The sequence below is a fragment of the Telmatherina bonti genome (assembly GCF_933228915.1).
Source record: "Telmatherina bonti genome assembly, chromosome: 4".
In the NCBI taxonomy this organism is placed as follows: domain Eukaryota; kingdom Metazoa; phylum Chordata; class Actinopteri; order Atheriniformes; family Telmatherinidae; genus Telmatherina; species Telmatherina bonti.
In genome coordinates this window covers 20,596,631-20,624,242 of record NC_136622.1, presented here as the reverse complement: position 1 = coordinate 20,624,242, position 27,612 = coordinate 20,596,631, and the positions used below count along the sequence as shown (strand labels likewise).

Here is a 27,612-nt window from a genome sequence, read left to right as displayed (position 1 = left end):
TTCCCTGATTAGCACAGAAAGGAAAATCTCCACTGATGTAAATACTCTTGGATCAGCTCTGATATGAGCCCTGTCTTACAGAAGCAAACAGGTAAACATGGTCATAAGTATTTAAAACATGTAGCAGGAATGTTGTTACTCTGCTATTGGAAAATTGCTGTCACTTTTCAATTTTCTTTTCAATTCTTCCATATTTGGCTTCTTTATGCTTAAATTTTTTTATTTTTTTGACATTCCCTTACCTGATTTGCTGTACACTTAAACAACATTATTATTAGCTTACAATGGTGTAATGCAGGGCATACTTTACATGTTCTTTACATCCATCTTGTGGAATTTTGGAAATGTCACTGCATGTGGCATATAATTATTTGACGATGCTTTTAAAACATCAATAGCTTTTAATAACTCATGAGTTTTTAGTTGTTTGATGGGAATATTTCAGATATTATGGCATGAGCCGTTACCTAGCAACAGTAGCTGTAAGCGGAAGAAGACAGATGAATCTTGCGATGACAGACTGAAAGATTTGACAATGAAAGTGGTAAATGGAAGCATGACAGAAGACAATAGTGTGAGGGTTGCATGATGTAATAACTTATTTTGAATTATTCAGTGCAATTATTTTCTTATTTGATTTAAATAATATTGAGAAAATGTCAATATGTTCAGATGGTTCAAAGATTATGTAAAAAATATATTCCATTGTCTAAAAGTTCATTGCTATAAATAAATAAAAAGGTTCTGATTTAGAACAAATACTTAAGAGAACATTTATGAAGTCACCACCATTTCTGAAGAGTGAAGTCTCCGACACAAACAAGCATTACCTTCACATCCAAATTCAAGCAATAGATGCGTAAACTTGTGTGTAAAAAGTTTTGAGAATCTGATTAATAAACTCTGTCTGACTTTAAATTAAAATTTAAAACCCCTTTTAAATGTAGTTACAAAACAAAAGACAAATACTGAAATGTCCAACAAAACTGTTGTTAACAACAAAAACAACACACTAACAGGCTAGAAATATGGGTTTCGTGTTGAAGTGAAGGAACATACTTTTTATTTGACCAAGGTTGTGGTATCCAGATTCTTAAAGAGGCCACAGCAGGGCAGACAATGATATGTATATTTATCCACCTAATATCCAAACTTCAGCCCTAAAGGACGTAACTTCAGGTCAGTGCCACATTATAAACCAACAGTCCCTCTATTCACTGATGTTCCAGCACAAATCAGAAGAGCTGGTATTTTATTTTGGGGAAAAAGTGCATTTTAAATGTCTGTAACATAATCACAACAAGCCACAGATTTTTTATTTAAGATCAATGAGTTTTCAATTTCATTTCTGTCCATTTTATAATCCATCCCGTCTGAATGAATTAGACAGTCGAGGTGCTCCAGTGTTATGGTTTTCCTTTGCTCTTGGCTTGTGGTACATCCTCTTCTCAGCACGATCAGAGTGCCTCTTGCTTCAGCTCCATCAGCCACCCCTATCCATCCCTCCCCACACCCCACCCTCCCTCTCCCAGCTGCATCGGCCCGTAAGCCAATCAATGGCAGGGCTTTCAGGGCCGGCGGAGGCCCCGGCGCACGGAGGGAGAATCAATAAGTTATTAGCACCATTCTGTCAGCTGTAATGTGGAGATTGATCGGGGGGCTGCGGCTGGCGGCCTACCCCACATCCCCACCTGTCACGCCCCCGCCCCTCAGCTACTCTCTCCACATGCCCCCCCCCCCCCCCAATCCCACCTTCCCGGCCTGATAAAGATGACAGATTAACGGAGTAAGGGAGGAATTAAGGAGTCTGGCTGTCTGAGCTGTCAACATGCTCCATGGGATGGAGAAAGGGGAAGAGGACGGCTGAAGTTTGAGGGAGAAGAGGAAATCAGAAAAAAGCAGCGCTCTCCTGCCTGATGCTTTGCCCCGGTGGCATCACTTGAAAGACGTTTAGGTCCTACTGTTTCCTCTTTCTCTTTTCATCTCTCTGTTCTCATCCGTCTCTCCTCTCAGAAGGGGGAACAGAAAATAAGGAGGAACTACTAGCTTGGAGAAACTTAAAAAAAAAAAAAAAAAACACTTGAAAATGATGTTTTAAAGAAGTTGGATATGGGGAGTTATCATAGCTAATAACATTTCTGCACTATGTAATTGTGCCGTTTTGACAATGAAAATCATAGCCTTGAAACTGAAGCAAACCGGCTGATTCTTCACCCACTAATTCCTCAGCAAAATTAACAAGCAGGTGATAAGAAAAGGCCTGGGGTCACGAAGCTGACTGTAAGCAGAGTTAGTGGGAGTAAAAGGGTGTGCATAGACGCTAGCAAAGCTCAGGGTTTGGCATTAAAAGGGAGCGCTGGTGCTATAAGAAGCCCCATTTAATTGGCTTTAAAAGCTTTCCACCCTCAAATCTCTGGCCCTCGGGCACTCACTCAGGAGACGCTGTGTCTTGAGTGAGGTCGGCTCAAGAGACATTTCGAGTGTATATGTTTGATCAAGAGAGGCTCTGGGTGTGGGTGTAAGCTTGTATGTGTGTTTGATAGAGGAGGGGGTTTAACTAATGGGGGTTCGTTAATATGATAGATGGCGTTTTCCTTTTTTGAATGGGCAAGTGAAAGAAATGTACTGGATGTGTTTTGAAAATGAAAAGGAAAACAGAATGAGAGATCATAAAAGAGAGGACGGAGACAGTAGAAACCGTGAAAGGCATTCAATGTGTCTATGCATGCTCTTGTCCATTAGCGCTCTCCCCCTCCCTCCGTCTGTCTCTTTTGGATGGTATAGGAAGTATATCTCCTTAGGACCTGAGAGGCAACATCAAACACTGGATCATTAGTGAACCTCCTTCCTTTCTCCCTTTCTTTCTGGTTCAGTTGGGCTCTCAGCAACACCAAAGCTCCTGTAGGAGAACAACAGAATCCTCGGAGTCTTGTATAAATCACTTTGTCTTTGTCTGCTCTCTGAGAAGTTTGAATAATCTTATCACGTGTTTATTATAAGAGATTTTACCTCCTTTTGGATTTATTATAACGGACAGCAGGAAAAGTATTAGTTTGAAGAAAGTTTGTGTAAGTTATTCAACCCATTTAAATGTCCAACTGGAAGCAGACTGGGAGGATACCATGTTGAGACAAATTCTATAATGATCCAGTGATCATTATTTGGGTAATTTTTCATCCATAACATACACTGATCCCAACAACCTGATTCCAAAAGGTTAGAGTGCTGATAATGCATTGCTGCCTTCAACCAAAATGCAAGAAGTCCTTATAATGTTTCTGGTCCAGGCTTATACTCGACTATAAATGTCTAGTTTTGGTAGAAGTAAGAGCTTTGGACATATTGTAAATCCCCTGAAGACTGCAAACCTTTATCTTGCCCATAGACAAGCTAAGATTACCGAAAACGTGTGCCTTGTGTAGCAGGTTTCAATTCTCCTTCACTATACATTATTAATAATACAAGCAATAATATAATAATCACCAAATCCTAGTTATACTTTTTTTTAAATCACATGAGTACGTCATTTTACCAGTTATAAACAGAAAGAAAAAAAATTGCATACAGAACAGTCTTGGGAAAAAAACCTCTAGGAAGGCAATTAAACCCAAGATGCACTTCTGTTAACTCAAGTTTCACACAATCTGCTATCAAGAGTGATAGGTTGAGGGTTAAAGGGTAGACACAAGAGTTGGACACATGACAGAAAACGCCAAACTCTGTTGGCATTACAGTGACAAGAAGTTTTTTTTTTCTCCACCATCTCTTCATTTTGTTCTCTGTGCTGTTTACACAGGCTGTGCAAATGATGAAAAATTGCTTTGTTGAAAAGAGAGTGAGCAAGAGCGGAACCGTTCTTCTCTAGGGTGAAAAAGAAAAAACGACCCCATCCCTAAAAATATGCTTTGAGAAGGAAAAAAAGAAAGAGAAGCAGTTGCGGTGGGTTGGCTGTTTATTTGCAGGGAGAAACAGAGGAGTTGGAGAAAATCAGAAGTGCGAACGACAGAAATAAGAAGAGATAGACGGAGCAATGACAAACAGCTCTTTCCTTCCTGCCAGCATGATGCGCTCTGCATCCCCTCCCTTCGCTGATTAGGCCCGTATTGATTTGAGGCGTGTTTGAGGGGTTGGAGGCAAGGTGGTGGGGCGGGAAGGAAGAGATAGATGAGAGGCGGGGGGAAGAGGGGAGCTGCACTTGGGGGGGTTTCTGTAATAGTACACTAGATGCTCCTCTTTGGTGGCAGAGGTGGAAGCGGGGGGGACAACAGGGAGGAGGAGAAGGGTGTTAATGGGAGGAGAGAGGGAGAGCTCTTGATAGAAGAAGGGCTCAAACACATCCAGATAAGAGCAAAGGGAGTCGGGAGCAGATGGAGAAATTAGTGTTTATTAGGGAAGGATTAAAAAAAAAACTAAAAAACAACAACAAAAAAGAAGATGCATGATGTAGACATGAAGTCGTGTTACAGAAACATGTCAGGCAGAAAGGAGAGAGGCTGTCATGTGCTTTAGTTCTGTTTTAGACGGGAAATCTGGAGAAAAAGAGACAGAGATTGGTGGTAACACTTGAGGACAGAATGGATAGAGACGTTGGAGGAAACACAGGGAGACAGAGCCCGTCTCCCTTCCTCAAACAGACAAACACACATGTGAATTAAATGGGCAGGTCTGTCATCCACAGTGGTGCAGGCTTCCTCCTCGTTGCTGACAGAACAGGCACATCTCCAGATGCCCGTGGCTTGCTTCACCTGCTCTATTTTTCTTTCTCTCGATCATTTTTTTCCTTTGCATTTCTTAAGCAACTGCTATGTATGCAGGTAGAAATGCAGCAGAAAGGCAACATCAAACCCGCTATTTAGTTGTTTTTTTTTCATGACTGATCTTTGTGCCTGTGTGTACATTTACAGATGACCTTCTAGGCAAGAGGAGAAGCTTCTCTCCAAACAGCAGCAGCGAGTGTCCCTCTGACAGCAAGAAACTGCGCAGTGTATCTCCAAAAGGTAAGACTGACCAGTGGGCTTATATGTTGTTGTATACATGATTTACTTTATCCGAGATGAAATTAGTTAAAATAGCAGAGATGTGTGTTGTTAAAACAAGAATACGATGGAACATGCATCTCATCCAAAGATGCAGCCAGCATGTCTGCAGACCTGTACTGATCCCCACAGAGCAACCTCCCGCAGAGCCGCATGTCGAGGTTTAGGATTGGTGATCCGCTTTCCTGTTGGGAAGGAAAGCAGTTTGAAATGAAGAGAAAGATGCAAAGGATATAAGCTATCGCTTCATGAACCAATTCTTTTTTTTTTTTTTACTTGTATACAAATAGCTCAAAACACGCAGCAGTTACAGTAACAGGCACATATTTCGACAGAGAGTTTTACATTTTCATGGATGTTTCTATAAAATAATACCACTACTGTCGGTTCAGTTATGGCAGACCTGGACATGAAGCATAAGGTGGCAAAACAACGCCCCTCTGTAGTGCTGCAATCCCATCACTGTCCTCTATTATTCATATCTCCCTTGTGTGGTGTGAAACTGGGCGCCCGGCATGGGGCCGGCACCGCCGCTGAGTCTGTCCCTTTTGGTTCCTGAGGAAGACTTCCTGGCTGATGCATTATATAGCAGGCAAAACCAACAGCAGCTCAACACACAGCCAGTTCTATTTCTGCAAACTGCACGAACATCGACACATCTTATAATCTTACATATGGATAAGATCTAATGTGATGATGGTTACATTTTGTGTAGAGCTCAGCATGCGCCCTGTTCTGACCTTTGCCCAATGGATGACCTGTGACCGGCAGCAGCCCTGCCTGGAGCTTCTTTCTCTGTGTATAGAAGCACTGACTCCTGACCATTATCGTCTTACTTAGACACAACCCAGCTTCTGAAAGATGCATGGGTTTGTTATTGGTTGAGAGAGAGCCTGTGTGTTTAGAAAAGTATGTGTGTGTCTGTTTGTGTACTCTCCAAGAGCTGCCTTTTAAACCAGCGAGGTAGGCTGTGTGTGATTTAAATTCGAAATTTGTGTTTTCTCAGAGTATGTGTGTTTTAGCTTTTAAAAAAAGCAACCACTATATATGTTGCATATGTTCCTCTGTGGCTGTATATTTACATTAAGAAGAGCGTTCATGAAGACTTTGCTTGTGTGGATTTGTGTATGTGCACCCGGCTGCTCACAGAAAGCCATTTGAAAACACTCCTGATCCTGTGTCTTAACCTTGAGCTCTGTCCACACCCAAGGCCTGACTATGCACCTGTATGTGTGTTTACATTTATCTGTTATCTGTGCTGGTTACATCTTCTTTAACCCCCCCCCGCAGCCACTATCCTATAATGATTACAGGTGTATAAGGTCTATAAGAGTGCCGGAGAGAGTATAGTGTAGATGGAGCCAAAGAGGTTGGATGCCGCTGTTTAAATGATGTCTGTTTTTCTTTCGGCTGCAAAATCGGCACCAACTGCTGTGTTTAGAGAACAGGAAAACTTTAGACAAGCACAGACTGGTTACACACACACAAACACACACACTTTAGGACCTTAGGTGGATTAGCAGGAGCTCGGCGGCGGAGACAGAGATGCTTGCGTGTTTGCTTCCTCCCATACCACCTCCACCCCACCTCCGCTCCTCAGCGCCACTCCTGCTCGCCTGCCCGGGGCCAGACTCAGGTTTCAATAAGGAGGAGGTGGTAAAAATAACCCCTGCTTTCCTCTGCTTCTCCCTCCTCCACCTCATCCTCTGTCTCCCTCTAACTCCTGAACCAGCTCCCAGTATATCCCCCACCACCCTTACCTTAGATCATGTTTCTATTGACAGAAAGGGGAAGAAGGGAGGTCAGAGAAAAGAATAATTATGAGGACTGACAGCTAGATAGATATCATCCATTCATTTCAACGCATCATGAATGAAACACACATAGGATGTACACACATTTTCCTCATTTGTTTTTCTACACTTAATTATATAGAGTCAAAATAAGGGATAGCACTGCTATTACACAGCTCTGCACTGCTATGCGCTTTGTGTCAGAGAAATAGTGAGTTCATGATGGGGTCAGGCTCTCAACATTAACATTGCATGGCTGCCTGTGTATAACGTCATGTGAAGAGGCTTCCATTTTCTTAATGAATAATCTGTGCAAGGGCCTCTGGTTGATGTCAGAGAGAGGTTGGAGGTCAAAGTCAGTGCTTGTTTCAAAAGTCTTAGACTGTGGGAGTATAAAATACATTTTTTGTATTTCCTTGTTCATCATCTATTGTGTCTCCCTTTTATGTTTTGAGACAACTTTTCCATAAGATGTGATTTTTATCCTAAAAATAAAAATACCCATTTTTAAGAATTTTTAATGATACTACTGCAAAATGACTCTTCACCTCCATTTCCACCAAAAGGTACACGATACTGATAGCCTCAGGAACTTTTTCCAAGGAACTTAAAAGATTTCCTCTGACCACGGTTGTCTGCATTTCCACTAATCCCAGGATGTTAGGCAAATCATTCTTGAAATCTGAGCTGCAATTGACAGAACAGAGACTGAAAAAACTGAAACACGTGAAATGTTAAAGTTTTATTATCAACTTTATAAATGATATTGAGCATCATGCAGTGCTTTTTAAAGTTAACAGATTTTGGTGGAGATTGACTGAAATGACAGCAATAAGACCCTGGGAGTACTCAACCATATTCAATGTTCAGAACTACAAACTCCACCCCGAAAGTACCAGTGACTTTTAAAATACCTGCTTTCTGATCAGGATCTTGTTGGTGGATAAAATATATCTTAGATAACTTTTTGTCAAATCAGTGTTGCATTGATGGAATTGAAGGGGGTAATGGAGTACAAGAACGCGCTGTTAAAGACAGTTAGCTTTTAAGTTGCACAACATTGTGTTTTGCAAGGACACTGCGATGTGTACATACACCGTCACACCACAGGACAAGACATGCCATGTAAAGCTAAATAATTCAAGCATTATGTGTTCCTTCTTTGCAGCGTGATACAGATTAGTTCTTGTTTTCTGTGACTAATCTATGAGTCTGATTTATAGGTGCACAATCTTCCTCCCAGAAAAAACGAAGAACAAAACACTTTGTGACTCTTGTTCAGCATTGTAGAAAGGTTTTTCAGTCTGTATTCAGCATTCAGCTGCACTCCTCCACAAGTTATTTATTTATTTTTAGGAGATTCAATCAAGTCATTTTCTTTACATTTGTTTTAATGTTTCCAATCACAGTGTGTGTTTATTAAAATTAGAATATGTCATCATTGGTTGCTCTATTTTAGCGTAGCCCCATCTAAGTATCTTTATAATATTCCAGGTGTCGTTTTCCCATCCCTTGTATGGTTTAATGTAAAGGTTTGCCGTAAAAATAAGTTTACAAGTTTTATGATCCTTTAACATCCAAATATTTGGTTCAGCAACAACAGACCTGTGGTTGCTGGCTGCCATTTTGGACCACTGATGGTTTAAAGCTATGTTTAGTTGTTTAAAGTCATGACTATTAGAGAGCGGGAATGTGAAGATATACTGTAAAAAACAGCAACAAGTTAACAGTTTTACTGTCTAAAGTGATTTATTTTCTAATGACTTGAATGTTGATGGTCACGTCTTACTGTTGCAGAAAACTCCCAGAGCCCGGTGGTGGAGGCAGGCGGCAGCCACGGCCACATGAGCCCCGAGGAGCATTACAGGCGCATGATGTCAGCGCTCAGTGAGCCGGGGTCCTTTGAGGAGCAGCAGCAACGCCTCTACCAGCTCGCAAGCAGTATGGGTCTGCCCAGCCACGGTCAGTTTAAAGCCCAGTGTTATGTGGACTATGTATCTGTATGTTTATGAAATGCACAGCATAAGTAGAAAGTTTAACTGTGAGAACTGAGGATCTAGATGTTTTTTGTTTTTTCTTTTATATATAATTTCAGAGTAACTTCAGATTTCATTACATTTCAGAGTAACATGAGAATTATTGAAGCTTCTCCCTTGAAGCACTTTAGCTGTTTCTTTAAAAAACAGAAGGTAAAAAAAAAAAGATTCCCTATCACCTGTCACCAAGTCACCGAAGTGCAGCGCTGCTTTGTAACCGCGAAGTGTAGCTCTGTGTTCACAGTACCGTGTTAAAGTGTGCCACCCTGCTGCCATGGTAAAAACCTTGCCATGGAGACGGCTGACATTTCTATTTGCAGTGCTTGCCCACCCTGTGTCAAAGTGTCACTCCGGGTGATTTCTGACCACCCTGAGTCTCCACTGTTAACAACACCCACATGCATTAACGCCATGATTGATCCGGGAACTCTCATTGGCTGCCTGCCAACCCTCTAAATCTCTCAACACCCAGGAAACCGTCAGTGTGTCACACATTTACTCAGTTTCTGCATGAAATTTACTGGCTTCAGCTTCTGAATCATAGTTTGATAGGAGAAGAAAATGAGAAAAGTTTCCTCATTTAGGATTCTATAACTTGGCATTACAGTCATGTCACTCTTACTGCCATTAAATAGGAACGTTTTTCTCATATTTTTCTAAATAATGTAAGATAAGTTCTACCAGTCCTTATGAGCTCTTCCACAGTAGCATAATTTGTATCAATGCTCCGGCTGAATTGTAGTTTGAGCTACTTTGATTTTTATTTGATTAGTAATGATTTGTAATTGCTGGCTGCAGATCTAAGGGTGAAGCCAATAAATGCTCTAACTACCTTTTCCCTGAGTCTTAGAGGATTTACAGGCAAAATGTGGTACAATGTGAAGGTTTTATGATTGAATGCTCATTCTCATTGCTGGCTTATTTTCCTTGTTGGTTTTTAGGCACCAAAACAGGCATGCTTTCTCCTCTCCCTCTCTTCAATACTTCAAATCATATGATAGTTTTCACTCTCCCCATTATTTTTGCTCACATACACTCTCTTTCCAAGCCGCATTTAAAAGCTGTCTGTGTGCACAAGACAAAGAAGCAAAGGTAAAGAAACACTATAGAACTGAAGAAAAAAGAAACCAGAGAGAGGAGTGGTCAAAGACAACAAGGTGGCAACAGAGAATAAATAACTACTCCTGCTGCAAGAAATCAAAGGAAGACAACAAAACACAAGCGGATTCGTCAAGCGCTTCTTACCAACTTCTTACAGAGATTTCCATATAGTGTCATGGAGTGTGTGTATTTACATCCTGTCAGACTCTGTAAGTAGTGGAGCCCTGTGCAGCACACCTGACAGCTTCCTCCAGATATCCACAGACTGTTTGCAAGTTTTTTTTTTTTTTTTTACGAAACATGTTGTAGCACCACCTCCTCATCTTCCCTTTCTTCAATTAACAGGTGGAGCTTGTTAAGAAAGCGACACTCTCACATACGGTGTAGGAGATGGGTCCGGGGGGGGCTGTTTTGTCTCTCAAGGGGATGATGTGAATCTCTTCAGTGAGAGCCCCTTGACATTGACCTGGTGTCCAATAGGGCCCCCTGTGACCTTCCCATCCCTCCGCCCTTGGGCCCCTCATCTCCTCTATACATCTTTCTCACAAGCTTCTACAACCACTGCCACCCCCCCTCCTCTTACTTTTCCTTAGCGCCAACTCTCCCTTTAGCCTGGGTCCCCGCAGAGCATCCTTTCATGTGTTTGAAGTGTAGGGCACAGAAAATGAAAGTGTGCACGGCAAAGAGGTGGGGGTGAAAAATATCTGTGTGCATGTGTGAGTGTGTGTGTGTGTAAACGTGTAGGTGCAAGGTGTTGTTTGAGAGGCTCTCTCTGGACCTGATGGGCAAAAGAAGAGTTGGGAAAAGAGTTGGGGGGTGGGGGGTGTTGAGGGGGGTGGCAGGCGGGGTTGTGGAAATGGCCAGGAGGGCTTTCCCTTGCTCTCCATATGATGAAAGGAGACTGAGGGAGAGGAGAAAGAAAATGAGAGGTGGGGGTAGAGATCCAGATGAAAGTGAGAGGAGGAGTAGGATGGAGGTGCATTTTGTTTTGTCCGCTGGAGTTCGGTTCTCGTTGAAACATCTACAGCTTCTCTTCAGCGTCGTAAAAAAGAAGGGAATTTGAGGATGCGATCAGACAAAGGACAAGAAATGTCAGTGAGGAAGACCGGTTTAGAAGACCGGCTAAATTCCACTTCCTGAAAAAGAGACCTTATTTTCTGGTGTATGCAGCTGCGCTTCAGAAGCTGGATGTTGCCTTTTGTGTACCTGCTAGTCCACAAAATCCATCACCAGGCGGGCCAGGCTGTATCGTCCCAGCTCTAACCTGCATTCTTGTGTTGAGGAAAACCCGGCTTAACTGAAAGGATTTAGATTTAATTCCAAGAATGATTATGGTGAGAAAATGGGAAGGCACAAAAAAGGGATTGGGTCCGAAAGGCAAACTGGGACTTCCAAAAACCCAAAATAACTCATGCAAAGTAAGGGGTATCAGAGTGTGATAGTGTTTGTGTGTCCTAATTAGGATTCTTATTTGTAGTCAAAGGGGGCTCTTCTTATGTCCCAGCAGCGGCAGCACAAGACAAGAGTTTTTGAGGGGAAAATTCTGAATGTGTCTACCCCATCGGAGCGCACAAACAGACACACAGGAGGGCAGAGGCCTGAGTGACCCTGCTCCTCTCAGTTCCTATAAAAGAGAAGTAAAGTAAGGGAAAGAACAAAATATGGACCTTCTGTTGATGTGAGGTTTAACAGGCTCAGGCTGAGTGAATAAAGAGAGGAATATCAGGACAAATAGAGGAATTAAAAGGAGAAAAATGATCAGAAAGCTTTCCAGTGGTTTTACAGGTTTTGTTTTGATTTAAAGCAGCACTTCACCTGTTTCACTTGTTGAATCCTTGTTTTACTGTGACATTCACAGTTTAAAAACAAGGTTTCCTGTACACGAATTTCTGTCTTTGCTGCCTGTTCTGACAGCAACATGAACAAAATGAAAATTCATTGAATATTAGTGTAACAATATAAAAATTGGATCAATTAAAAAGAAAACAAACAGAAGGTATTTCATTATCGCAATATGTTCAAAGTTTACTTTTTTATTTTTAGACGTTGACTTAAAGTAGCCACAAGTTAGACTTTGCAAACTTTTGAAGCAACAATGAATTATCTTTTAAAAAGAAAAATAGATATGATCGAAATAAAATGATAAAATGTTTAGTATGTGGAAGTTAATGTCACTTTGGAAGAAAGGAACAAGTTACCTCAGTATTTCCTGGTTAAAGCTTGATCTTAGAAAGAGCAGAAAGAAGAATAAGGATGCTGTGCAAAGTTTTTGTCTCAATTTCTAAAGCTTAATCTTCTGAATGTTGTAATGCTAAAAGTAACATTTGGGAGGGTAGCTATCACATTGGTGCTAATAGATCAATGACCTGCAACTTAGGAGGATAAATGGGCGTAAAATAGACAGAACACACTAATATCTACCATTTTGAACATATGAAGCATTTATAACCACAGTAAAATGGTGAAGGGGTACTGCTTGTATCATCGTCAAAATGGTAAAATATAAACGCTTGTCGCTAATTCACCAAAACCAATGTGGATTTAGCTAATGTCAGTATCTTTAAGAGTTGCCATGGCAACAGCTACATGAATATCCAGCTGTGTTTATCCCTTTTTATTTCCAAAATTGTTGGATGTGTTGTAGCATTGGTGAAGATGTTTTTCTTTTTTGTTCACACTTCCAAAATAGTTTTGTATGTCTTTTCCTTTTTAAATTCTTATGTCAAAAGTTAGCCGAAAGGCTGCAGTACGGTCCACGAGCCTTTGCCTCTGCAGCATTGATTCTTTTTGAATCTGTTGCTTTGAGGTACCCAGAGTTTGTGAAAATGCCATATTAAAAATGGCTAAAGTGCCCCTTTAAACTTGGCCAGTCTTACAAAATAATTGGTGAGGTGGGACTGTGACCACAGAAAACCACAGAGGTCAACCGTTCCACCCTGTCACAACTGCACAACACAACCTGTGTGTTTGTGCGTGTGCTTTGGGGCTTCACTTCCCTCTGATCCCTCGCTTATCTCTCACAACCCACCCTCACCTACCCCCACATGCACAAACATACACACAAACACACAGACACACACACACACACTCTTGTCTGCCGCCAGCCGAGTCCCCTGCGGCCTGGCGCAGCAAACAGATCGATACACCGGAGCTAGGCCGCATTAATATCTGTCGCTTCACCCACCCCCCAACCCGGCGCCCACTCAACTGCTTCAACACACACACACACAACACACAGTCTGGGACGCACAAGCAAGCACCTAAATCACACAGACACAGAAACACACATCACACCCGTACCGGCGGCGGAAATGGCCCCTAGCTCCCGAGGGATCTGTCTAATTAAAAAAAGAGGGTGGTGGAGGGTCGGAGGAGTGTGCATGTGTGTGTGTGTGTGTGTGTGGCAGCGGGAGAGGGGGGGCGGGGGGTAGATAGATTGAGGCAGGGAGTGAGAGGGAGGAGAGAAAGAGCAGGATGGATTTTTCTCTCATTAGAAGCCATGTCTCCTGGTGTGGCCTGGCCTGGCTGATAATGATGAGTCCTTCTCCTATGAGGGTGAAAGGGAGGATGAAGGAAGGAAGAGGTGGAATGAGGCGAGTGGTTGAGGGCAGGAGGTGGAGGATGAGGGCAGGCAGAGATGGAGAAGGAATGGTGACTGGTGGTGGAGGGGGTAAAAACACTGTGTGCTTGATGTCAGAAGCGGCTTTTTGCTCATTTGTACAAAACACAGTGGGCACAATTGGTTTTGAAGAACTTTTCTTGGTATCTTGAGGTATTTTTGTGTCTTTTATTTTTACATATCCATTTATGCATGTTCCCACATTTGCTTACAGCGTTTCAGCTCAGTTCAACATGAGAAGGAACACTGTCTCAAGTCACCCTTTTCTTTATTCAGGGATTTTTCTCACTGGCTAATATTTTTAGCACTAAGGCTGAATTGGACCAGTGGAGCTCTTAAGATGACATGTAGGGGGGGTTTATTGGCTGTCTTCATTCTTGACCCCTCCATCTGCTGCCACAATAAATAATTTCCAAAAGTCTACTTACTATTTTATAATCTACTGAACCTATAGCACACCTGGCTAGGATGTGATGCACCAGTAACAAGCTGTTGAATGTGTTACTGACTGAATGTTTTATTTTATTTTTTTTTATAAGTTTTTCCCACCTCTGCTAATATCTTAGCACAGACATAAGAAGCTGGAGGCTAAACATGTTTTTAACTTTTCTGTCAGCCTTCTCTCCATTAATCTGTTATTTCCCTCAACTTTAAATGCATCGTTTTTCATCATGTCAACACTCGGATCTCATCTCTGCTCCTCTGCTCTGTTTTCAGACATACTACGTGCTCGTCAAGAGGCGTTGGCTGCAGTAGTGAGGAATCCAGTAGCCTTAGAAGCTCACCTGCCCTCAGCGGGCAGCTCTTCATCATCCAGCCAGCGACGCAAGCAGGGTCTGCCGCAGCATCGGGACGCACATTACACCGACAGGTAAGAACCTGCAAAGTTGAACTGTGGCTGTTGGAGCTGCTTCCCTCCTTGCAATCCCAGCTTGGCTCATCATAAAAAAAGTTCATGCCGTACAAAAACGGAGAAGTTAATCGCCTGTCAGTGTGAATGTGGACCCTGCTTCAGTCGTCTTTTCATTCTTTCTTCAACCCTCGCTTCTTGAGCAGGATCTGATCTCACATTGAGTTTTTTTCCAATGTGCTGCAGTGTGTGTGTGTGTGTGTGTGTATGTGCATTTCCACATACATGTCTAAACCAAGGATCCAATAAGCTCTTGGCTACCAGTGTGGAGTTGCACGCCTGCACGCCAGCTCTTCCTCCCCCTCTCCCACCCCTCCAGCTCTGGCCTGTGCGCCTCCCAAACAAAGCTGGGGGCAGCGGGAGTGGGCGGGTAATTGCTTGTCGATTATTTATGTGGCGCGGGGAGAGGCGGGGGATCGATAATGGGCCGGTGGTGCGGCAGCAGGGGGTGTGTGTATGTGCTTCTCTGTGTTCGTGTGTGTGTTTGTGTGTGTTTGAGAGAGGGAGAGACAGAGAGCGGTTGGTGAGGGATAGGAGGGGGAAATAAGCAGGAAGCAGAGCGGTCAGGCGCTGTGTGATGCAGCTTTAGGAGACAGTGGGGGTGTATATATTTTGTTGAGGTGAGGGGGAGCTGAGTGTTCATGTGTGTTTGTTTGCTCCATTTTTCAAGCTGGCAGTCTGCATGTGCGCTCATCTATGCGGACTGAATGTGGGTTTGTTTGTGTGAATATGTCTGCTAATTTGTGTGTGTGCGAGCGTGAGAGGCCAGTGGTTCAGTGTGAATGTACTCGTTGAGCCGTGGCCGTTCTCCCACAGCACACTGAGTAATTAGCCACACAGGACCTTGGAGAGTTAACCAGGCCTTGCCATCCATCCATCCATTTCTATCTCATTCTGTCCTCTTGTCTCCCTGTGAGAGATATTTAACCCTTTCAGTCTCAAGATGGTTTTAAAGTGGGGGAAAAAAAAGGTAATATAAATTTTAAAATATGTTTAAGAACTCTTGTGCAATTTTCAAGTCAAGAGAAAATGAAAAAGGAAAGAAAATTAGTACACAGATGCACTTGTTTTTAGTCATGTGAACATTAACTATATGACGGTATGTACAAAATCAGTGGAGAGCTGATGACTTCAAACTAGTGAAGGACAGGAGAAACATCAAACCAGCATGCCATTAAACATTACTGCTTAATAGCATGCTATCTTAATAGCAAGATATTTCATAAATGGCTAATTACTGTATCTCACTGCCTGTTTTGCCCAACAAACTTTAGCAACATGAATGTAAAAAATTTTCCATTTTTGAGTCAACCATGTTCTGTGTTGGGCATATAAGGCTATAAGGCCATCACGTGCATCCAGACACTTATGATGAACATTATAAAGAAATGTGCGGCAAACTCAAATTGTTTGTCAGAGAAATAGTCTGGTGTCTTCAAGTAGTAAAACAACTGCTATTCATAACAGTTGAGTAGTTTATTTCTGAAGATATCAACAGGTTTGTCTTTGTGATCAGGATGAGAGTCTCTGGAGGGGTATTGGAACTTTTTTCAGTTCATTCTGTCAAATACTAATGTTTTAATGTTATTTAGCCTAGCTGGGCCCATCCTTATGGGAACCACTGTCAAAAGGAGTGGGATATGACCAGCATAAACTCTCCTGGTTTTCCAAAACTAGAGATATTTCCAAACTACTTGTCAGGCTCCAATTTTAGAATTTGTTCATAGATTTGAATGTCTTTTTTTTTTAGACTGAGGTTGTTTTACTGTAGTGTAACACCTAGTGGCTACCAGTTTGTTCTAATTTATTCCATATTGGCACAAATTGTTCCCAGTGTCTTTGAACGACACAATGAATATGGAATGATTACCTAGTCCAAAAAAAATCACCCATGAATTAATTAAGCAAATAGATAGGAGCTACCTATTGAATAATTACTGCATGGCCAATTGTCTTTCAGCTGGCAAGTTATTTTACCCCAAAATGAGTAACCTCTTATTCGTTTACTTATGTGTACAAAGTCACATTTCATGGTCGTAGAAAAGATGTTAGTCTGTTTAAGAGGGGTCAGATGATTGGCATGTGTCAAGCAGAGAAAACACCAAAAGAGATTGCAGAAACTAATAAAACTGGATTAGAACTGTCTAACGCAGTATTAAAAAATTAAGAGATGGTGAAGAAACATCGCCTTCCAGCTTCCAGTGAAATCAAATGGAAGATAAACAGTAAAAGTTGTGGCTATGTTCAATAGTAAAAGTAAAAACATGTCCACTCGTACGGTATGAAGGGAACTAAAGAAACTCAGACTGAATAGCTGTGTAGCCATAAAAAGGCTAAGACTCTGATTACACCACCAGGTTTCCATGCAAAATAAAAAAAAAAACTTTTCCCATTTTATATTGGAAAAGAAATGCATTCACACAACCGCAGAGTGACAACCATATCTGTGCAGGAAAAAACACAGAGGACCAGAAATAATGTGGTGCACATGCCAGGCCTCTAGTGGGCAGTGAAACAAGTTTGTAATGACACACCCAGGTGTGTAACCACTTCCTCATAGACTGGAAAACACATCACAGAAATTTTGCGTGCCAAAATGCTAGGTATGTGCCGCATGTCTGTCTGTGTCTTCGCTGACCATGTAAATGTTCTACCCAACACAGGTTTTGCTTCAACAAACAAATTTGCAGCATCACAAACATGATACGTAGGTTTTCCCTCGCTGTGTAACATGTGTAAGATGAAGTGAAAGGTGTCTCCGCCTCCCACAGAATCAGATTCCAGTTTACAGTTAACAGGCACCATCTTACTTTGGAAGAAAATTTCACTCTGTACGCTGTTGTAAAACTTTGTGGTTTTATCCACCCAAAACTCTGTTACTGTCTCAACGAGAGAACAGAACGCAACCAGCATTTGCGTTTTACTGTCTTAGCGTTGAGGTGTAAAAAGGGCCTAACTGGAGAAAAAGGCTTGAATTTGCTAGAAAGCATAAAGATTGGACTCTGGAACCATGGTTGTGGTCTGATTAGTCCAGATCTACCCTGTTACAGAGTAATTGGAGCATCAAAATAAGAAGAGAGGAGGAGAATGTGATGCAGCCATCCCACATAGTGCCTACTGTACAAGCCTGTGGAGGCAGATCTGGGGTCACCGTAGTTGGTCAGGTCTAACATTATGTGCCAAAAGAATACGGTCAGCTCAGTACCTGATATTCTGAAGGATCAGGTTATTACATCAATTGATTTTTTCATCCCTGTTGGCACAGACATATTGCAAGATGACAATGCCAATATTCATCAGCTCAAATTGTGAAAGAGTGCTTCTGGGAGCACAAGACATCGTTTTCACACATGGATTAGTCACCACCGAGTCCAGACCTGAACCTGATTGAGAATCTTTGGGATTCTCCCATCACCAATAACTCGATGGAAATAATATGTGTGACATTGCAGAAGGTTTTAGAAATAAACTCTATTAGCTCAACAATCCTGGGCTGCTACAACATTTGAACTGTCCACCTCAACTTCATGATGAAATCTGAAAATGTCTCCAACACCAGTGCTATATTTTAGTTAACTGATCAGGAAGGGCCTCCTCAACTCCTACTATGAGTCCCCATTCTTTTAGTTATGTGACATAGTGTGTCCAAGACATACACGTGTACACAAACCCTGCAGAAAAATAAGAAAAAATAAGCAATTGTTAAGTAAAAGCACAAACCAGCAATAATATGAAAGGAAGTAAGTTAAAAGATGGAAGCTCTCCCCTCTCCCTCTAACTCTCTCCATGGCTCACCTTTTACATCGACCCCTCATCATTGATTATTTGGGGCCCATTAGGGCCCATTGTTAAAAACAAATCATTAGGGCCGCTCGATGGGCTTAGAGCCTGGCGCTCCATTTGTCTGGCCCTAAATGGCACTAAGCTCACCAAGCATCTGCAAGGCAAATAGGAAAGGGATGGAGGAAGAGAAAGAGATAGAAGGAGGAAGTGGAAAATATGGAGGCTTAAAACAGGGTTGAAACTGAAGCAAAAGGGTTGGAGGGTGACGGAGGAATAGAGAGAGAGTGTGGGAGAGAGACGAACCAAAATAGAGCGAGGATATCGAAAGAGTGTGCGATAAGGAGAGGTGGGGGGAGGTGTGTGTTGTGTGTGTGTGTGTGTTGGGGGGGGGGGGGGGGGGTATATGCAGGGAGTGACTGAGATAGAGGGAGGAAGAGAGCAAGCGTGGAGGGAGCCTCATCCATTTTAATGAGCTTCCTGTGTAAATGTGTTCCTGCGGAGAGGGAGCCGAAGGCGGCCGCGCGGCGCTCCTAATCCCCCCACGCTTCAGTCATTAAGGGCAGCCCTGTCTCTCTCTCTCTCTCACACACACACACACACACACACACACACACAGACATGCACACAAACTGCCTGGGCTGTTGCGGGACGGGACCGCCGTCGCCACTCTGACAGGTCGCCACACACCAGTGAATTCCCAAGGAGCCCGTGGCCTCACTGCAGGCACACACAGACAGAATCCAATGATAGAGTTTTGTATGGTGATGAGTCCACCTTGCATTTGTGATTCTGTCTTTTTTTTCAGTCTTGTGCAAAAACAAGGTGAATGTTTTCACCTCTTCTTTTTATAGCCTGTCAGTGGTTTGCCAACAAAATGCACAAAGTGCAAAAAGAAAACCACACAGGCGCACAGAAAAAGACAGACATGCACCCAACACACACACATCCCCAGAGCAAAGCGACTAATGTCTGCCACTCCTCCCTCAAAATTGCCTCCTATAAAAAAAAGGAAGAGAGGGAAAGATGGAGGAAAGGGGGGAGGAGAAGGAGGAGGGGTGTGTCAGACGCACACTCTTTCTCTGCTCTCCCTCTCTTACCCATGATTAGGCCTAATTATGGTGGCGCAGACGCCTGGCAGCCCCAGTCATGCAGCTTTAATTGACCGTTATTCATCTGCGGGCTAACGCTAGGCAGTGCAGGGAGAAGGAAGAAAGAGGGAATATCAGAAAGGGTAGGGGAGGTGGGGGGTGTTGTGTGGGGAGTTTGGCATGCAAGAGCAACGCTGGGGGTGGATAGGAGTTTTGCGGATGCAGTACCGTATCCTGGTGGAACTGTGCGTCGCAAAGCTAATTGCTAGCCCTGAGGGATTAGGCCAGGTGATTACACACTAGGCGGTGTAATTACATAAGCAGCGGCTAGCGGGGCCCCGGCTAGTGGCTCCAGGGTCACGCGCCACAGCCCTCACCCAAGATTAATTGGAGCTGCCACTGGAGTGCGAGGCACCGCCGGAGAGAGCGGTTATACGATTAGTATTAACATTTCAGCTGCGGAGGCGATCGATGATTGCACACACAGGCGCACACACACGATCACCCTCTCAGTCCTTGCTCCACAGCCCCCCCATCTCATCTCCCTGCTCTTGTACATGTGCCCTCCCTCTTTGCAGTTTATTTCTCTCTTCCCTTCTTCAGTTAGTGAAGTGGGAGACATGCAGGCGCTAGCTAATTTGAACACAGTTGCAAAACAATATTTGCGGTTGCACGCATCCCTGTGTTGGTTTTGACTTTGTTGTTTTCCTCAGCTTGTTTCCTTGGGTTTTCTTTTGTGCAGCGGCAGTCACATGCAGCCTGAGCTGTGATTGGTGTGATGGCAGCAGCAGATCTGGTGGAGGGAAACCTCGGAGAGGCCAGAGTAGAGATCTAGAGCGGGAAACCTCAGGACAGCTTTGAACAGGACGCAGGCAGCGTCATCATCCCCTCTTGGCTCAAAACTTTACAAACTTTGACACCTGCAGGGGGTCAAGGTGTATCTGTCTGACTTTAGTGACAGCTTGATCCCTTCACAATGTGCATGAAGCTAAGAGAATGAGATGAAGAAGGGTTACATAAACTTTACAGAGGTAGTTTAAAGGCACATTCACATCAGCCTTCTTTATTCTAATCCTAGTCCATTTGCTCGGAAAGTCTGCTTTGTTTGGGGAAATGTAAATGCACCAAACAAATTCTGATTCGGACCAAAGAAGCGGACTCGGTCCGACAACAAACACAGGTCTCGGTTTACTTCAAGCGAACTTCAAATCCAGGAAGTGGACTACAAAAAAAGTCACTTCCTGCATTTGATGTAGTATTTCATTGTGGGTAAACACATAGTGTTCACGTTAAGAGTCCTCTGCCTTGTCTGTTGTTCCTACTACACCCATTGTTACATTGTATTTCTGAAGTATACTTGCATAAGACAAAATAAAATCCCAAAACAGCAATAGTTTTGTGCCCCATGTGCCCCAAGTGGAGGAAACAGTTTTCTTCTTCATGTGGGTCTTGTCCTCTCTTTAGCTAAATATGAGTGCAGCGCCACCTTTGATAAAAATTAGGATATATTATACTGATGGCTTAGTTCATTTAACTAAATTGCAATATGAATGTGATGTAGGTCCGCATGTATACACCTCACATTAAACTGAGCCGAGTCCCCAATTGGACAGAGTCTAGCAGACTATCCTGATGTGAATGCACCCTAAAGGTTGGGTAAAAAAACAACAGGATGACGGAATTGAAGGGATTAAAAAGGGGCTGAAAAATACTTGGAAGGTAAAAGAAATAATAGTGGAAGGGGAGAAAAAACATCAGTGACCACAACGGAGTTTTTCAGAGTTCACAAAGAAGTATAGAGATGGGAGTAAAGACCACAAAAAAGATGGTTAAGGCAGAAAGACAAAGAAAAAGGTGAGAGGCACCTTTCCCCCTTGAGGAGGACAAAAGACGACGCCAATAATGGAGAGGCCCTTTGAGAAGCGGAGGTTGCAGGATGCTCCATCTTTTCAATACAGCTGAGAGGGTGAGCAAGAGGGAGACGGACAGAAGAGAGGAGGGATGAGTGTTAATTAGAAGGTCCTTCAGCCCATGGCCCCGGTCAAGACGCAGGGCCCGCCCCAGCTGTCGGAGCATGACACACTGGCATTGTGCATTCAGCCCTCATTATGTGTGTGGGTCTGGTATTGTGTGTGTGTGTGAGAGAGAGAGCGAGAAGCGACAGGGAAAGGAAAGGGTGCAGTCCAGGGTACAGCAATGGCCAGCGGCGCTTGCTGCAGCGTGACAAGACTGATGAGGCGCCGGGGCGACACGGGGGCCTCCAGAGCTCCACTGATAAAAATACACTGCATACATTTGTGCTATAGTCAACGCACAGAGATACAGCTCAGATGTGCTGAGAACAAAAAACTATGTTAAACTCAACTATTTCATACATGGAGTCATTTTTGTGTTAACAAGTAAATCTAAGTTTTAATGTCTTGTTTATATTTCAATCCTCAGAGAACTGACCCATCCTCCACCCCTCCTTTCTCCGCCAACTGCTCCTCACATTGCCTTAGGACCTCACCTGCGGCCTCCATTCTTGGGCATGCCCTCTGCTCTTTGCCAAGCCCCAGGTGAGTCTTAATTATGCTAAGGATTTAATGAATTATACGTCTACACTAATATGAAAGAAACGCTTAATAGCTCCTTGTCACATCAAAAGATTTAAAAAAAACCCAAAACTTAAATCTTTAAAATTCTAACTTGAAGTGCATTTAAAAATAAAAATGTCTAGTGATTGTTCTAGAGTAGAAATAGCAGCTCTCCTTTCTGTCAAAAAGCTGTTCAGTGTAAAGCTCGAGTAAAAGTACTTGACTAAGTCTGTCTAGTTACTTTCTACAAGTCATTTTCTGAAATTGTGGGACTACTTGTTACCAGTGTGTTTTGTTTTTCTTTACAGGTTATGGGTTCCTCCAGCCAGCTCAAGCAGAGATCTTTGCCCGACAACAGGAACTCTTGAGGAAGCAGAATCTGGCCAGGTGTGTCTTGCAGTATTTATTAATGAGCTAATTACAAAACAGTTAAACTTACTGTGAATTGCCACATAGAAAAAACTCATTGCTAAAGTACGTGTATGTTTCACTACCTCAGACTTGAGATGTCTGCAGAGCTGCTGAGACAGAAGGAGTTGGAGACTCTCCACCAGCGACAGCAGCAGCAACGTCTTCTGGGTGCTGACCCTCTGGGAGCTCTGCCTCCTGGCCTGCCCCCTGACCATCCAGCTCTGCGAAGTCTCCACGACATCCCAGAGGGACATCCTCTTCGTGAGGAGCTGGCTCGCCGCTCAAATGCAATGTTGGTGCTTCGCCACGGAGCTGCTACACCCCTCTTAGCCCTCAACCAGCAGCAGCAGCAACAACAACCGGTGGCATCCTCCACACCCAAAGAAACACAGGCACAGAGCTCCACTGCTGGGCCAGATGCTGAATCTAGAAAAGCGACTCGCAGGGAACCCCAGACACAGCTCCGTGCTGGGGATCACAGAGGAGCGAGAGAGGACAGAGGAAGGGAAGGCGACATGGACGTGCATGACGAGGAGATGAACAACTCAGACAGTGAGACAGAGATGTGCGAAGAAAGACGGGAGGGTGCTGGTGCAAAGCCAAGCAGTAAACCCAGGGACAGGGACAGAAACAGGGGCAAAGACACTGGGAACAAAGGAGGATGTGATGGTAACAAGGACACTGGAGAGAGCTCAGGCAGGCTGAGCGCTCCTTGTAGTTCAGCAGATACAGAGTCACCCAGTCGCCACCTTTTCACCCCTGGTCTGGGCAAGGTTGATCTGAAATACCACCTGCCGCCAGGGTTCATGCCTCCGCTGCCTGCTCTTCACGCCCAGTCACTGCCCTTTGGATTCCCCTACGCCAACCCTTACTTTCACACGGGTGAGACACTCAGACACACACACAAAGCTCAGAACTGACATGTGAAACCCATTAGCGTCACTGTGTATGCGTGTCTCCAGTGTGGAGACCTCTCCTTGTTAGGGGCCCTTCCTCTGACCCCAGTGTGACCCAAACAGCACAATACTAGCAGCGTAGCCACGAAGGCAGGGTGGAGGACTGAGGGGGGAAGGGCGTTGTTCACTCACCCTCATACAGTACAGACTTGTCTATATGTGGCACATTTTTTTTAAAGGAAGGATCCTGATGGCTATGTTACTAAAACACAATGAAAAATAAAAATTAGTGAGGTCTATTTTTCATCTGTTGTGTGTGAGGGTCTAAGTAAGTGATAGGACTGCTGTGGTGGCATATCACCATATAGCCACATTCCAAATGCTTCATTATATCGAAGTTGCATCCTAAACTTTGAGAAGGACAGTCATGGTTTAATGCCGCTGCAATCATAAGATTAGCTAGGTTTTGTGCAACGCAGAAGAAAACATTAGTCACATGCAGCTTAATGACATAAGATTGGAATTAAATCAATTGTGCTAATCCATTTATTTACCTGTAAATGGGAAAATGTTATTTCACTACAGTTCTGATTATCAATAAATAGTTTTAAATGATTTAAGGAAGAAAAATACTACCAGTCATTTGCTTACTCACCATCCCTGTGTTGCAGGGTTTCCTTTCATAGCTTAGATTAACAAGAATTTCATAGATAGATAGATAAGATAAAATAAGATAAGATAAGACTTTATTCATCCCTAAAAGGGAAATTCAGATTGCCCGGCAACTCAATAAAAACACTCACTCTTCCACCTCTCACAAGTGCGTATTAGAAATACATAATAGATCAGACAGACATAGGTTAAAATCACATTAAAATCACAATAAAAACATCATAAGCCACTCTTTCAAAATGTGCCACTCTCCCTAGTAAATGCATGTACATGTGGGGATACAATTCAGGAGTTTTTATTATGTAGTCTAATTGCCGTGACAATAAAAGATCTCCTGAAACGTCTAAGTAATCACTAAAAACACTTTTTATTTGATCTGTATAAAATAATGTACTCATAAATACACCTGTTTATCTCATTAATACGCTTCTAATTCAAACTCACCACAGCTTGGCACAATTAGTTGTTTTTTCCATGAAGCAGCATCAAAGAAAGAGAAAAAAGTTCTAACACTCAGAGGCTTTTTACCCACTGTATATATTGACACATCATTTTCACCCACTGCTGCTTTTTCAGGCTCTTTGGGAGGTCTTTTCATGGATGGGGAGGACTCAGCCACAGCCAACCCTGTGGAGGACATCAGCAAGTGGAGTGTGGAAGATGTGTGTGGCTTCATAAGCAGCCTGACTGGATGTGCTGAATACACACAGGTGAGAGCACAGGGAGAGGGAGGACAGAGAGAGAAGGGGGTGAAGGCCAGGGGCAGGCTGACTATTAACCTTAGAGAAAGAGTACTTGCAAAGACATTTTATCTATTTAAAAACCACTGTAGTGTTTATGGGGTATAAATATGTTTAGATAGAAGAAGTAATCCTGAAGTTTTAATGTGAATGTGTGTAGATGCAGGAGCGGTCCCATTCAGAGTTACAGACAAATTTGAGAGCTCTGTGTGAACGAACATGTGTCAGCAGTGCATGCGAGTGTACATGTGTAGCTTGTGTGAATGAAATGCGTTAAGCCATCTTGATCAGAATAAACTTTGAGGGAAGGCAAGTCCATTTTATTTTCAAACAAAAAAAAGTGTCTTCTTAAAAAGAAATATTTTCAGTACATGTGACAAAAAAAAAACTCATGTTTTATGTTAAAATTTATGTAACTGGTTTAGCAAAAACTATCAGAGCTTCAATTATTATTTTAGACAAATTAAGCATTTATTTTTTAAAAATAAATCCTTCCCAGTGTAAAGTTCCCGCAGGTAGGTTTATATTAAATGAAACAAGGGGGAGAAATTCTCCTCCAAAGCTGCCAGCTGACAAATAATAGCTGACAGCTCTGTCTCTATCATTGGACCACACTTGGATCATGCATATGGTTAAAATCCTGAAAGGGATTTCACATTTTTGGAATAGAGACACTCTTTTGTAGTCAGTGAGTGTGTGTGTGTGTGTGTGTGTGTGTGTGTGTGTGTGTGTGTGTGTGTGTGTGTGTGTGTGTGTGTGTGTGTGTGTGTGTGTGTGTGTGTGTGTGTGTGTTGGGGCTGTAGCTGAAGCGGCTGTGTCTCTGCCAGGTGTTTCGGGAGCAGGCCATTGATGGGGACACATTACCGATGCTCACTGAGGAGCACCTGCTCAACACCATGGGACTAAAGCTGGGGCCTGCACTCAAGATCCGCTCACAGGTACACATGCTGCAGACCCGTGTGTGTTTTTGCGTGACTGAGTGGAGCCGTGTGTGTTTGAATGTGTGTTTCTGTCCTTAGGACCAGGGCTATCTACTAGCATAGTGTAGCATAGCTGATTCCCCTAAACTAGCCTGCCCCCACAGACTGCAGCTTCTCTTCTCTCTCTGAAACGCAGCAACACATTAGCCTGCTACACAACGCTCACCAGGCTGTCCTGGCAGTCATATGGTCTCTTCTCATGTCCTCAGGTGGCACGTCGTGTTGGCAGGCTTTTCTACATGACAGGATTCCCACTGGCATTCCCGTTTACACCTTCTGCTGCGCTGCGTCCTCCTGAGCGGGATCGGGACCCCCTGACCACACCATCTGACACCCCCCTGCCCCTTTCTCTGTCCCTCCTGCAGCGACCCACCTCCACCAGCAGCAGCTCCTCGCCGTATAGCGGCCCCACCCCAGGATGCTCCTCCCCCAAACAGGAAAATGGTAATGGCTCAGCAGTGTTGGGAAGATACGAGGCCAAAACTCCCTCGTAGGGGTGCACAGGCAGGGGGTGAGAGGGGAAACCTGTGTCGATCGTAGGCCTGAGAGGGCCCGCTTGAGAACCCTTCCCTCACCTCGAGACCTTTAAGTTGAAATTTAAGAGAAAATATTGGAGTGAAATAAGAAACTGTTGGACAGTCCCTGCAGTGGCTGGAGCTGAGCAGAATCCAAAGAAATTGAGCTGGAAGGGAGAAACACGAACTGACAAGAGGAACAGAGAAGGAGAAAAAGGAGGAAAAGGAGACAGCTGGTCACAGACTGCCTGCCAAAAACAGGAGTGGAGTCCTGCCACAAATGCGACATTCTTGCAAGTCAGACAGACGCTGGTGGAAACCCTTCCTTCCTTCCTGGGCAGGAGGAAACTCTTCTCGCTTGCTTTACTTCTCTCGTCTCCATCTCTAACTGCGCTCACCACAAAGCTTCACAGAGCCCGGAAATGAAAGAGGGATGCATCTCCCCTCTTTTTATTCTCCCTCCCTTTCTTCTCGACTATTTTCCCGAGACCAAACGGCAGCGTGGCGCTGTCATTATAGGGGCTGGAGCTGAAACACAGTGCTGATCAGCACTCGATCTGACCAGCTCTGACCAGCTCTTTTGTACATCACTGCAACTATGCATTCCACTGTCCTGATACCAAAGATGACTGGATATGTGGAATTAGAACCATATTTCACAATGTGTCCGTTTCTTTTTTGCATTAATGGTCTCAGAGAAAGACTGATCTAACAGGGAGATGTGCCTCACACGATGGACTCATATTTGAGATACAGATAGAACGATCATTTACTTACATACAAAAAGTTGCATAACTATCAGAAATTTTGGGGGGGTGGCTTGTCAGTGTACACTTGTGTTGACTACTGTGGGAGGTAGGGCAAACATGCAAACTTGTACAGAATCACGCTTAAGATGAAAATATTCTGATGGTTGCATACGTGGTACTTTCACTTTTTGTTAAATGTAGTTGCACGAATAAGGATTTTACTGAAAAATGTGACTTGCTGAACTTTGGTGGTACTTTTGTTCTTAATTTTTTTTTTTTTTTTTTAAAAGTGTTATTAAAAAAAAAAAAAAAAAAGGTTACTTCAATCTCAAATGCTACTCCAGCATATAAATATGAGGACAAAAATATTTATAGGACTTTTGATGTAGTAGATAAAACAGATTATGATATTAAATTTAGCCCTTAACTCGATTCCAAAGATACTTTCACTTTGTTTTCTCTTGGTTGCAGGGAAAAGAAAAGGCACAAAGCTCTTAATGCAAATGTTTTGAATTTGTTATGGATTTTTTTTTTTTAAACTACGTAAGCAATGAATTAAAAAATGGTCTCTAGATTTCCCTTCAAAGTTTTGTCTTCATCCTATTTTTCTATTCACCAAACAGGTGAAATAAATCCTAAAGAAATAACCGTTGTCTCTTTTCTTTCATCTGTTTGTGTACTTTTATCATACAAGGTACAAATGGCTT

General features: G+C 43.2%; 1 protein-coding gene across 3 annotated transcripts in view; it reads left to right on the top strand.

Moving 5' to 3' along the window:
* samd11 (sterile alpha motif domain containing 11) overlaps window positions 1–27,464 on the top strand; it is a 51,315-nt gene extending 23,851 nt beyond the window's left edge. For 2 of the 3 annotated variants that reach the window (XM_079238719.1, XM_079238721.1), the window contains 9 exons: window positions 4,905–4,997; window positions 8,627–8,791; window positions 14,303–14,456; window positions 21,809–21,924; window positions 22,251–22,329; window positions 22,442–23,235; window positions 24,498–24,631; window positions 25,489–25,599; window positions 25,851–27,464. In XM_079238719.1, coding sequence (XP_079094845.1) covers window positions 4,905–4,997; window positions 8,627–8,791; window positions 14,303–14,456; window positions 21,809–21,924; window positions 22,251–22,329; window positions 22,442–23,235; window positions 24,498–24,631; window positions 25,489–25,599; window positions 25,851–26,135 — 1,931 coding nt within the window. In that variant the 3' untranslated portion in view covers window positions 26,136–27,464. The remainder of the gene's footprint in view (window positions 1–4,904; window positions 4,998–8,626; window positions 8,792–14,302; window positions 14,457–21,808; window positions 21,925–22,250; window positions 22,330–22,441; window positions 23,236–24,497; window positions 24,632–25,488; window positions 25,600–25,850) is intronic. The other variant, XM_079238720.1, reaches the window with a different exon arrangement.
* The last annotated feature ends 148 nt before the right edge of the window (window positions 27,465–27,612 follow it).